This window comes from Harpia harpyja, chromosome 3, assembly GCF_026419915.1.
Source record: "Harpia harpyja isolate bHarHar1 chromosome 3, bHarHar1 primary haplotype, whole genome shotgun sequence".
NCBI classification, from domain to species: Eukaryota; Metazoa; Chordata; class Aves; order Accipitriformes; family Accipitridae; genus Harpia; species Harpia harpyja.
Window position 1 is genome coordinate 65,273,191 of NC_068942.1, and position 12,706 is coordinate 65,285,896.

Below are 12,706 nucleotides of genomic sequence, written 5' to 3' on the forward strand. Positions count from 1 at the left end.
GGCCCTCTGGAGAAAGCCAGTCTTTTGAAGCCTCTGTTTTGTAAAAGCAGCTGTTGGGCAGAACTGGAAGCAGCTGCAGCCTCTTGTGAACTGGATTACATTTTGTGCTGCTTGGGGAAAATTCACCAAGGAAACAAAGAGAGACCAAAAAAAGCTGAGTCTGTAGACAGACAACTCTGCTGGCTACCTGCAACACTGTTCTGCAAATTGCTAGCAGACTTCTAGGCAAAAGAAGGTTCTCCCACATATTTGGCTAAACGACAGCCTGGGACCTGGCCCAGACTTTCATCTTGCCTGCCAAGAATTTTTCTCTCTCTTCTCTCTCTCTTTTTTTTTTCCCATGAGTTCTCTCCAAGGAATTTGTCACTCCTGATACACCACAAAAGACAGAAACCAGGCAAAGCTCAGACCTTCTCCTGCTGAATCAGCAGACAGGAAAGAGCTTCGCTTTGGATGACTTTCCTTTCTGTCCAGAGGACAAATATGTAACACAGGACATTTTGGTGTAATTCTGTACTGAATTTCCATTCTAATCTTTTCTAAGGATTAGAAGTTAGTTAGTTTTAGACTGGATCTCATTGGTAACCTTTCCAGCCAAAAGGGAAAGTGACCATTACCCTCCCAGCAGGGATGGGTCCTCTGGGCTGGGAAACTGTGGTAGAGATTGCCTGAGAGGCACTGTGAAGAGCAGCCTGTGATAGGGATGGATGGTAGGGGTTAGTCCCTTGGACTGGCATTCTGGCATCTCCCTTTGCTATCTAGATCTAGCCTGGATTCACCCTGCCTAATTTTAGGTGTTTAATTGTTGTGTCCCATTTAGGAATCTGTGTACCCATGAGGATCTCTGGTCTTACTGGAGAAGAAGCAGCTCCAGGGAGTAATTCAGAGTGACTGGTGCCAGTGGGCTGAATCCAAGTCAAATATTTGTTCATGCCTCACCAAACTGAGCAGGGAGCCAGGCCAGAGAGCTATGTCCGGCACAAACCTTCTTCCACCCTCCCACCCCCTGAATCAGATAGCCCCAAGGTCAGACAAGCAATGGCATCCTGGAGGTGGGGGTGGGTACAGCACTGATGTTTTGGGGAGGACATGACCAAGGCAGCCGTGTTATGGATTGTCTTAAACTGCTGTGAACCCACAGCCTTTGGCCTATGATTTATTTACATCGTAGCCCTGGTGACCAAGTGACCATAAACACTGTTAAATGAACAAGCTTGAGGTCCCAGCAATGGTTTAGCTGGCTCTGCAGGAGCTGACAGACTTGCCTTGCTGCTTGGCAGGTTTTGTAGTCACATGCTGAGCTCCCAGCCACCGCAGGGACATTTCAGCAGTTTCTGACGCTGCTCTGCTAACGAGTTCTTTGGCCCCAGGCTGTCCCACCAGCACAGGACAATGAGGGCCATGCCCACCCACGGGGCAGGTTGCTCAACTTAGCCCAGCAAACTAGAACACCTCCCTCATCCTTGTGGCAGGGGACCATGCCCTTTCACCACCTTTCCATATCCCTAAAATACCCCAACAAGCCTTTTTTCTTCTTCCTCTCCTTCCCCCAGGAAGGCAGATCTCTAACCTTGCCTCAGTGTGAATGCAGGCAGGGATCCTATCAGATCATAAAGCAAGAAATAATCAAAATTAAATATGGGGATTATGAAATTGCTGGAGTAAGGCTTAGGGATGACAAAGAGTAGGTTTAGATTTAGATTTTTTTTTTTTTACTAACAGCACCATGTATTGAAATGCGTTCACACTGACATTGGAAGGAAATCTTACCCAATATATGAATATTTGTGTGTCTGCACACAAGTCTGCAGACCAGTGACTGAATGACTGGTTTGAAGACCCTTTGCATGTTGCCTTAATGAGAGGGGAGACCTCTGAAGGCCCGTGCTCTGCTCCTTGAGATACCGCAGTGTGAAAGTTCAATGGATTTATTTCCCTTGGCAAAATGGCCATTTCTAGTTGCAAATCCTGACTGAGATAAGCGTTTGCAGGTATTTTTTTGAAGAGGGGAAGACTGCTCAGCTTTACGCAAGTCTGTGTGGTTAGCACCTCGTATCTTGTGTGTCTCGTATGTCTACACTAAATTCACTCACAGGGTGAGGAAAGCCATTGCTTTTTATAACTAGTCTGAATTTTCTCTTAATATTTTGCTCAGGGTTTTGGCTCTGACATGACATGCCAATTCAAATATTTTATAATATATAGGGTTTGAAACAGAATGGTTTTATTTAAGCAAAACTACAGTATATTCTTAATGAAGTTTAAATTTGGGAATTTCTCCCTCCCCTTTATTTTCTGTTTCCCTTTCCTCTCTTTATTAAGTGAGTACAATAGAGAAAAGCATTCCTGAGGCTTTCATTCCTGTCTTCCTTCCTGGCCAGACGAGCTGGGAAAGGGCAAAACCTCTGTCAATAGCTCTGGCCCTGCAGTCAAAACAGGGGTGCTCTGGGCTTCCAACACTTCAGGTGTTTTTCAAAGGCACAGAACAAACCCATCTGTCTTCTGATGTTCTTATAGCTTAGAAATTGTTTCTCTTCTTCCAAACATTTGCTTTTGGTTCCTGCACCTCACAAGCCTTTCCAGAGAAGTTATGGTAGAATTATCCAGCAAACACTTTCGCAGCTTTTTGTTAAGGAAAAATGTGCTTTCTCTGGCTCCTCTGACCTTGCCAGAGATGACTCCTGGCTAGGCCCACGTTTCAGAAGCTCTCTTCTTTGCAGTGAAAGGGCCTTGCAGAATTATAAATTATCCTTCGTTGCCTGCACACAAAATTCTTTAGTTTTGCTGATATGCTGAAATTCCTGAGAGAATAATTTGGGTCTGAAATAGGCAAAGGACAAATGACCCGAAAAGCTCTGATTATGAATATGGGGGAGAAGGGCTTACCTTTAACACAGCAACTGTCTGTTGTTAGTAAGGGAGTAGGCTAATAAAACTTGCAAAGTGGTTTTGACTGAGTAAAAAGAGAAGGATGGTTGATAAGATATTTTGAGACAAATTGCTGAATGCAAAATATATATGTGCAAGGTTACACAAAGATAGCAGTATAATTTGTGAGGCGAATACAACCCAAGTCATGTTACACCAGTAGGATACAGTAGCCCAAGTCCACTGTGGGGCCACAGGCAGCATACACCATCTGCATTAACTTCTGCATTACTGAACGCAGGAAACAGCTAGACTGGAGAAAAAAAAGGGCTTTGAAAGAAGGCCTCTTCCTTCAGGGAATTTTTGATGTTTGTTCTTTATCTTGTTTCTGCCTGTGTCATGGCTGTGAGTGTGAGAAGGCTTGTTGGTAAGTAGAGCTGACCTGAGTACTAGCAGTAATGTGAATTACCTTGTATTTTGTTTGGGGGTTTTATGCATATGCAATTCTTTATAATATACATACCTTTGTGTATGTAAATGGGGGGACAGACCTAATGAACCTAGGAAACATAGTGAAGCTAGCAACTTAAACATTTAGTTGCACCTCCCTGCTCCTTGAGAGCACTCCTGTGCTGAAAGATTGTTGACAGGGTCAAACAAGAGGCTTTGACAGGGGTATTGCCACTGCTTCACTGTAGGCACTTACAACTAAGCTTGACTAATTCAGGAGGAAGAGCAGCTCTTCTAGAGGAGCTGAGAGCTGGCCCCTAACACTGGAGATGGGCATCCCTGCAATGGGAGCTCTCTCTGAGTGACTAGAGCAGAAACCCAAGCAGGTAACACAACTGCTGTGGTTGGGTGGTTTATGGGAAGCACTGCAAGCACCCCCTCCTTCTCCACTCCTGAGCGACTTGGCCCTGCTGCTTATGCTGTTAGAGATCGATCATTAGTCTTAATCACCGGGCTTGCGCTCTGATGAGTGACAGTGGTTACATGTCCCTCCCAACATAAGTAGTTCCCATCCAGCAAGGCTTCGTCAGAGCTGACCTGACTCCTGACGTTTGAATGGAGGCAAGATTCTGCTCAGTTCAAAATCCAGATAAGCTGAGGTCAGGTCCTTTGACTGCGTGATGGCAGTAATGAGGAAAAATAAATTCGTTGGCTTTAAACCTGGTAACAGCAGCAGCCAGGGCACCACAGCTTAGCACAAGCTAAGTTATTCTGCCAGCAAGCTCCGAGTTTTTGCATAGAGCTTACTCCTGTGGCTCAGCTAACATCCTTAAAAGCTAGTTCAGCTATCCTTGCTGTGCTCTGCAGGCAGCAGTACAACTCCACACCGTTACTTCAGTGTGATGCTGGTCTATCAGACCTTCAAATGGAGCCCTGTACTGTGTAAGACAGCAATCTGGTGTCATATGTGAGCAGAAAACTGTGGCCACTTAATAGATCGATACGCGAATTAGCATTCTTCCATCTGCACAAGTGGCCACTACACCCTTCCCCCCAAGGAGTATAATAGCACTTGCTCATCTTTGTGATTTCCTCCCTTGGTTTCTGTGACCAGGGAGGTGAGGGCTTGGTAAGCTGGTAAGTGATTTAAGGGCAGATGAACTGTCCCACAACTGATCCCTCTGTGCCCATTAGTGGAGCTCCCACACAGGGTGATGACTTGCTCCACTGTGGCAAACATATGCGAACAGAGGCAGTCAGGGTCCGGCTGGGGAGATGTGGATGCCTGCAGTCTGTGTGTGCAAGCCCCTGCTAGCCTTCACAGAGGCGGGCAGTTTGGAAATCCCTGGCAGGTACAGAAAAGCTCACAGAAGTGAGCCTTCAATTACAGGGTGCAAAACTTCACTGTTGAAATTGTGGGTCCCTGTAACAAAGTGGAGTATGTGGGGAACAGAGAGGTTTGCTGAGCTATGAGGTGTCAGGGTATTTGGGAGACCCTTGGTTTGCCTTACCTTTTGGCAGCTGGAACAGCTGCTGCCTTGGCTATTAAGCATGGTGCTTTCCAGGCTGAGTGGAAAGACCGAGTATCAACTGTAGATCAAAGACCAAACAGATGTAGGGTGGACATAAAAGTAGAGTGGAAACAAGGAGAGCAGTGAGCAAGAGGAAGTTCTCTGCCAACCACAGGTTGTCCACAGACCACAGTTTGAGAAGCACAACTTCCTGAGCTACGCATTTGTCACCAAGGTGGACCAGTAACACAAGTATTCTGCAAGGTAGGAAGGCCTACTGAACAGGCAAGCCTGCCTCGTGGGACACACTGAGCCAATCATGTCACTTCCATTATCCAATTTTTCTCTACATCTGAGAACTTTACAATGCAGGAAGCTCCCATGGCTTAACACCTTACATCTTTTCCCTTTCTTTTCGCCTGTCAGACAACAAGAAACTTGGTTTTTATTTCTGACTAAAGGGTGGCAATCAGTTGGGTGTGATCTCTGAAGACCTCAAGAACTTTCTTCTCTTTCTGCTTTTTGGGTTTTTCATTGTGTTTTTTTCCTGTTGGTTTGATTTTTGTCAGATCTCTTGGCTCTATTATGAAAAAGCATTTATTAAAGCCTGAATTTTCTGGGAGGCAGTCTTAACATTTGGTGCACAAAGTTAGCTGTTGTGCTATGGGTTTTTCCATGTGTCACTTTGCTGCCTTCCCATCTTCCTAATACTCTGTTTTATGATGAAATGATTCAAGAAGTTTACAGATGACAGAGCTCTCCCTGTAGCTAGATTGGGTGCAGTGCCTCAGTTCCACCACCTGTTGGAAGAAAGAAATGAAAATCCAGCAAGGTGAGTCAAGCCAGGTCCGGAAAGTAAATGAATCCTTCTTCTCCATCTTGGATTAGTTTGATCTGAATTGATCAAGTGAGCAAAGAGGGGCTAGCTTATGAGAGTAATGAGAAGGCATTGAAAAATGACTACATCTAAGAAGGAAACAAAATGAAGCTTCATGTCCTCTAGCTGGGGCACTGCATAACTTCACTCCCAGTGAACTGAAAGTAACAGCACATGAATTCACATGTGTCTGAACAAAGATTTTTAATGTGTCTACCTAATCAGAAGTGATATCAAACCAAGGAAAGCATACATAGCTGTGCATGTAGCAAGGGTCTTAACTGATGAAACCTTGTTGCACTTTTGCTGCTATTCGTGTAATTCTGATAATTCCTTCTTCAGTGTGCTGGGTTCAGAACTTCATGCTCTTTTCAGCAGGAAGGTGGCTATGAAAAAAAAGGGATACAGAGATCTGCCTCTATCACCAGTGGCACAGAGCCCTGCAACCAAGTCCAACTGGATTGCTTGTAACACTGAATGTAAAACAGGGCTGTGAGTTTTCTGACAGTCTTTTAATCTTAGCACTATCATCTGACCCTTCTCCATGAGGCCCATGCTCCCAACTCTCTCTTTTAACCACAGAAGTTACCAGCATCGCCCATCTACTTCCACCAGGACTGGTGTGTCAGCTTCAGGAGCATCTATCTTTTCCTCCTGCTTCATGTGCTCCTTGTAAACTGCGTTGCTGTGCTTGAAGGGTTTCCACATGTGAGCTTCAAACACAAGCTGGCTTGTCCTGAATGGTATCCCTTCAGGTACCAGGTGGCTTTGGTGCAAAAAGTTGCTCTTCACCTGGCACATGGAGTTTATGGCCACTTGTCCATCTTCCTCCCTCAGTAGCAAGCCAGCTGGCACACATTTTAAGACCTGTGGTGCCTGCTCTGCTACAAATATAAATATACCAGAGTACCTCTTTCCTTGAGGACAGCACAACAAAGCCTTGCTCTTGCTCTCTCTTGATATCTTCTAATACTCAGGGGGAGAAATAAAAGCAATAAAACATAATAATAAAAACCTAACTCCTAATTCTTACAGCTCGTCTATTTAAACAATGCTAAGGCCCTCAGTCTTTACTTATCAGTGCACTAGAGAGCATTTGGTTTCCGATTTAAGACTCAGATTTAATAACACCTGATGCATCTTCTCAGATCTGGTCTGGTGACAGGCAGAAGCTGCAGATGTGCAGGAGTGAAGAATTCATCTGACAGTCCCTGCTGCTGTTGCACACAATTTCTGTGTCTCAGCTGCCTTGGGGAAACTCAGAGTGACCAGGCCTATACAGTACAGCCAGGAAGCCCTTAGTGTCAGCAAGTCTGTGGCATTATTTCTGAAGTCCCTTGCAAAGGTATGCCCAGGCCTGCACCTGCATGAAATTCAGTGGATTACATCCCCTTGCAGTTCTGATGATTTCTGGGAATATTCAGCTGCCAAGTGTGGCTCTTTATTTCGAAAGCAATGAGTCATGGTGGTGTCATTACTTCAGCGTACAGTCACTCTGCAATAATTCAAATCACCATTGTTGTTATTATTACTTCCAACAAGCAACCTGATACCTTCTGCCAAACTGAGGCAGGTGTGTGAATGTAATCACTGTGCAATTAATTAGCCTGTGTTGTCAGTCAGTATGCAACACACAGCTCCCTGCATCCCAGGTGAGTTCAATTTAGCAGAGCGGCTGCAGGATTTAAAAGTACCTTGCAGTAAGAACTCAATAAAAGAAATGAAAGGCAGGTAGCTCTAGGGCCAGCTTTTGAGCTTTGCATCACACTTAACAAAAATGAGCACCTGCCTGGATCAGTCAAAGGGTTACGCAGGACTGTGGGAGAAGGAGGAGAGAGTTGCATGTTATTTCTGAAAGCTGTGAGCTTAGAAATCATCTGATGCGTGAATTCTGAGTGAGCGAAATAGCAAAGGCCAGCTGCTCACCACGGTGGCCCCGCAAATCCCTTCAGCTGGCAGCACAGCAAGAACCCAGGGAGCTGCTTGGGCTCTCCTCTCTGCAGCTACAGAGCTACTGTGGAGCTAGATTAAATTGCTGGATTAAGCAGTCCCACAGCCCAGCATCTGGATCTTTGTGACAGCTGTGCCCAGGAAAGAAGTCAAGCATCAGTGCCATAACTGCGTCAACTGGTGTGTCATGGGTCACAACATTACAGCTGGAAAAGGTCCGTTAGGTCATTCACTCCCATTTCTTAGCCAGTACAGGATTTGACTCAATAAAGTGTTTGCTACTGCTCTAAACATGGCATTTTAAGAGGTTTGGGCAATGCAGTCCTCTTCCCCTTCTCTTGGGAACTTATCCATCATCTATTATAAGTCCCTGCCAGGAAGCATCTAGCCTAACATTCCCCTGTTTTAATATGATCCCATTAATGAGTCTTCTTGCCTTTCCTTTTTATCAAAGCGTCCCCTTCTGCTGAGCTGTCCTTTCCTCCCTCCGTACAGGTACAATAGCCTGCTTAGTTTCTTCTGGGCTGGCTTTTGAGGGGAGGATACCCCACACCAGGGGTCTTATCCCTGAGGGCCCCTAAAAGGCTGGGTTCCTGTTCTGCCAGACAGCCTCATCCACTGCCCTTAATCGTCTGCACCGAAAGACCCCACACACTCACATCATGAGATGTTTCCATTAAGACAAATATTTTCAGACTCTTTGCTTTTTATCTTGTATGTCTAAGTTTGGAATGATTTTCTGTTTTTCTTCCATTCTCCAAAACTTAGGCAATGGGCCCTAAATGCAGCCACATGCATTGGAAGGTCAGTTCTGTTACTTTTCTTCACCAGTCTGTTGTTCTTGTTGCCAAACCCGCATTGCTGCTGTGAGCAGGGCTCCATCCAGACGACATGCCTGTCAGAGGGAGAAAAGGGCTGGGTGCCTCTGCCTGCGTCAAGCCTGGGTTCCCCCGTGGGGAACACCGTGCCAACCTGGTGCTTCACAAGGTCCAAGCTGCTTTGTATTACTTCCTTGTCTTTGTTGGTATCCCTCATTTCCCTCCAGGCAGTGGGATTCCTGAGCATCAGTGCTTTGCTGGCCCTTTTCGCCTTATGTAATTAATGGGTAACGAAGTTCAGCATCACTGGAGCTATTGCAATGCATGTCACCTTCTGGTGCCACAGCAAGACATTATCAGCATTGGCCTCCTTTTGATCTAGGTTTCATACATCATTGGCAAGATGAAATTCATGCTTGTGTGACTAATTTGGGGAGTAGCTCTTGCTAACAGTGTTATGGAACATTTCATTCTAACTCACCTTTCTTTTCCTTCAGCTCATTACTTCTTTCCCATTACCGAGTGTGAATGTTGCCATCCAACACACGTTTTCCTTTCACATGGTTACTAGGCATTTCTTTCGGTTTCTACTGTAAAGAAAGTGACCGAGAGATGAATCAGGTTAACTTCCAACAGCTGTCCTCCACTATTTTACTCTATATGTTCAGATGATACTGATTAAAATCATATGCTGTTGCATCTGAAAGAAATTTCCTCACCTGTGTGACAAGCTGGGCTTTTATCACAAGTGAAGATACAGTGTTTCACTTATTTCTATTTGCTTTTTTAAGCACAGTTCTCTTATTCTTACTGTCTTGGTCATGATCTCAAAAATGGATTGATTAAAAACAAGATTCTGTGGACTAATACCCTGAATCAGCAACTGGGATTGCAGAGGAACATGTATTTTCTAAGGAAGCTGTCTCTGTAGGGTTGCAAAAGAAAAAATCCTGCTAAAAATAAAATCTCACTGTTGGTTTTGGGATTGAAAGGCTATTTTTATAAAAACTAACTTTTGGGATAGGCATGCTGTGTTAGGTTAGGCCTTTGAAGGGACTCTCTTTCAGTAGTTTTAAGTCTGACCTTATTTGAAATGTACTACTTTGAGATCTGTATCTTTAAAAATAAAAGGAAAAAGGATTGAAATAAGGCCAAATCAAAAGTGAGAGTCCTCCTCTTTTCAGCTCTGATATCTAAGCAGCAAAACTGGTACAGAAAAACGTATATTGTGTATGTTCTCCTACATTTTCTTTACTTTTAAAACCAATTAATCTAATGACAAGCCCGTATCCATGAGTCTATAGCCTTACCCAGTAGAGCTGTTACAACCAGATCTTTCAGCACAAGTATTTCCACTGACTGCAGTGCTAAGCACATGTATAAATACTTAGTTGAATCAGCGCCATAGCTAGAAACCAGCATTTAATACCAGTCTACCATTAGACTGCAGGGACTAAAAATAAATAGAATTAGTGTGTCTCTGATCAGAACAGGAATCTAAAGGAGAGTGTGTCCCAGATCTTTAATATTCTCAACAGCATAATTTCAGTATTCTTATGTCTTGTACAGCTAATAAGGTCTGAGACATAAGGTGCGACTGGGCATTGCTAACATGTAGTGCTGCAGGATGGCCCCTCTCTTGTGACTCAGCATCTCCCATGCATCTTTTTGGAGCTTCCAATTATGTCTTTAGCACTGGCCAGAATAACAAATGTGGCAGGAAAAGAAGAGGGAAATCAAGTCTTCATTTCCTCCCTCCTGAAGGTCCCTCTGGTGTTTCTCCACGTTTCCTGTGCTCCCTCCCATTCCCCCGCCTTGGCGCAAGGAAAGGGTTTGCTATGTCTGTGTCCTTTGAGGCTTGTCCTGCAGGACTTGCTGTGTCGTGCTGAGCAACCTAGGGCTGTTTTCAGGGCAGCACCCTGAATTATTCTGCTGCTGAAGATCAGCCTTTGGGAATCAGCAAAGATACCTCTTCTGTAGTGAATAACTTGCTGCTGACTGCATCCTAACACCTCCTCCTCCTCCTCCTGTACTCTGTGAGTGACAACAGAGGTGGAGGATTTCCCCCTCCCCATGATCAGCCACTGGTGACTCCCTGGGTGCAGGGGTGGAGGAGCGTCCACCTCTGCAACCACCAGCACCCGTGCAGACTCGTCAGTGGTGAACAGGGCGCGCTTGGTGTTATTTTTAAACAGCGAGACGTCTTAGTATGCCTTTTTGCAGACTACCTAGGCTGGGCACAGAGGGTGGCTGCCAAAACATGAGAGCAGCTGATGGTGCCCTGGCTACTGCTGGCAGGCTTCCTCCGAGGGGCTCTGAGAGCAGGGCGAGATACCACACCGGTGCCCATCACAGCTCCTGTGTGATCAGAGAAGTGCTGACAGTGGCATGGCTACAGGGTGAGCTGCAGGCTGCCTGGCCCCCGCACACCTCAGACGGACACTGTGGCTTCATGTGTGTGTATTCCTGGCTGCTGGCAAGGTCTGTGGCCCCTTTCCTCCACCACATCACTCCCTTTGAAGCCATGAAACATTGCTCTGACCCTTCAGCTGGAGGATGGCGTCCAGGGGACAGGCATGCTCTACCCTCTGCAGCGCTGGCTGCCTCTGTGCATCCCTTACCTCTGTCTCTGGGTACCTGTGCTTAGGCAACATAGATAGATGAGCTGAAACCAACAGACCTCAGCACAAAGCACCCTGCAAGCCTGTGGTCTGAAACCCAGGTGTGCATCATTAGCATGAGGCCATAGTCCTTAGGACGGGGCACATCTGTCTGTCGAGACCTGTGCACCCAGTTTGCATCTGTCATAGCAAGGTGTCTGTGGTCTGACGCCCCTCGAGGAACTCTCCTGGTGTGTAAGTGCCTCTGTGTGTGCCTGTGTGTTTGCATTTACAGTCCTTACTCCCCCCAAGTTTCCCATTTGCAGTTATTCTTACAAGGGACTCCCTTGCTGTGTTTCAGGCCAGTCAGAAATACCAGCGAAGAGGGAAGAGAGACACATCTCTGTCAGGCCACTGCCCTGCGAAACTGCCTCCCGCTTCCAGGGATCAGCATCCTTGATAAACTCATCAAGACCTGTCCTGTCTGGCTTCAGCTGAACATGAACCAGGAAAGGGCTGGGGCAATACTTGGCAAAGAAACAGCAGGGGTAAGTCCAAAGTGGTTTCAGTTCAGATAACCACATTTCCCGTCCTTGGTGGAGCTGGTTAGGAGAGCAGCACTTTTTTTCATGTGGAAGCAAAAATGTTTAGCAGACTATGCTCTCTGTTTCCATTACCTTTTGATGCTTCAGCCACTCACAATGGCGCAAGACAGATATAATGGCTTTGGGGAAGCAAGAAATCTTGTCTCTGGTTTTATTAGCATGTAGATTCATGGAGATGCCTTCTCATTCACCACCATACCCATAGGTATGTTGACTATCCTAATTTGGAAAATAAAAAAAAAAAAATCCCTGAAGAAAAGGCCCTTAAATTCTGGGAGCTCCTGGGAGTCATTTTTATTGCAGTAATTGGTAACTGGTCCCCATAAGCTGAGTGTTAGAAAATAGCAGACTCGTGCAAAGCTCAGAGCTCGCTTAAGGAAAACAGCTCTGTAGGAAAGGGAGCTCCACGTTCCCGGGATCTAGGAGGTGAGGCATGGCAGGGAGTAGGTGTCCTGGCCAGGTCTGGGGAGGGCAGGTGCAAATGACCTGAGCTGATGCCAGAGCACAGGGGGAATTCACTCACTCCTACTATGAGGAGGTTTGGACCTGTCTCTTCGCTGAGTCAGTCCATCCCAGGGCTAAAAGCTTGCACAGCCAAGTGACAGCCTCCAGTGGGACTCACCTGACCAACCTGGACTGTGCAGTGCACCTCACCCTGAACCAGACTTCTCAAATAAGTTGGGCAAATTATTCTCTTTGGTTTTCTGCACTGACTGTAAAGGGAGACCTGAGTGACTGTCTCTGATATAGCCATGTATGGCGCCGAGCCTCCTCGGTCATTAGTCACTCCCTGCAGGCAGGGCCGTTCCCCACCTCTGAGTGCCTTTGGGGATAAATCTTGCCTCTGTTTCTCCTGCTCACACCATCCTCAGGCACAGTCTTCAGCTGCAGCTGGAAGCAGGCAGGAGAAGAGCTGATGCATCAGAGGTGTCTCATGGCAAGGGCAGGCTCTCCTGCCCACGCTGAGCCCACCTGAAGCCGAATCAGCACCACACCTTTCCCACCACTGGTGAAAATGGAAGCGACT

General features: G+C 46.1%; 1 protein-coding gene across 1 annotated transcript in view; it reads left to right on the forward strand.

Moving 5' to 3' along the window:
• Positions 1–12,706, forward strand: part of LOC128140187 (ras and Rab interactor 3-like) — a 174,376-nt gene that overhangs the window by 112,951 nt on the left and 48,719 nt on the right. Inside the window, exon 18 of the mRNA XM_052783723.1 lies at positions 11,436–11,622. Within this exon, the coding sequence (XP_052639683.1) occupies positions 11,436–11,622 (187 nt within the window). The remainder of the gene's footprint in view (positions 1–11,435; positions 11,623–12,706) is intronic.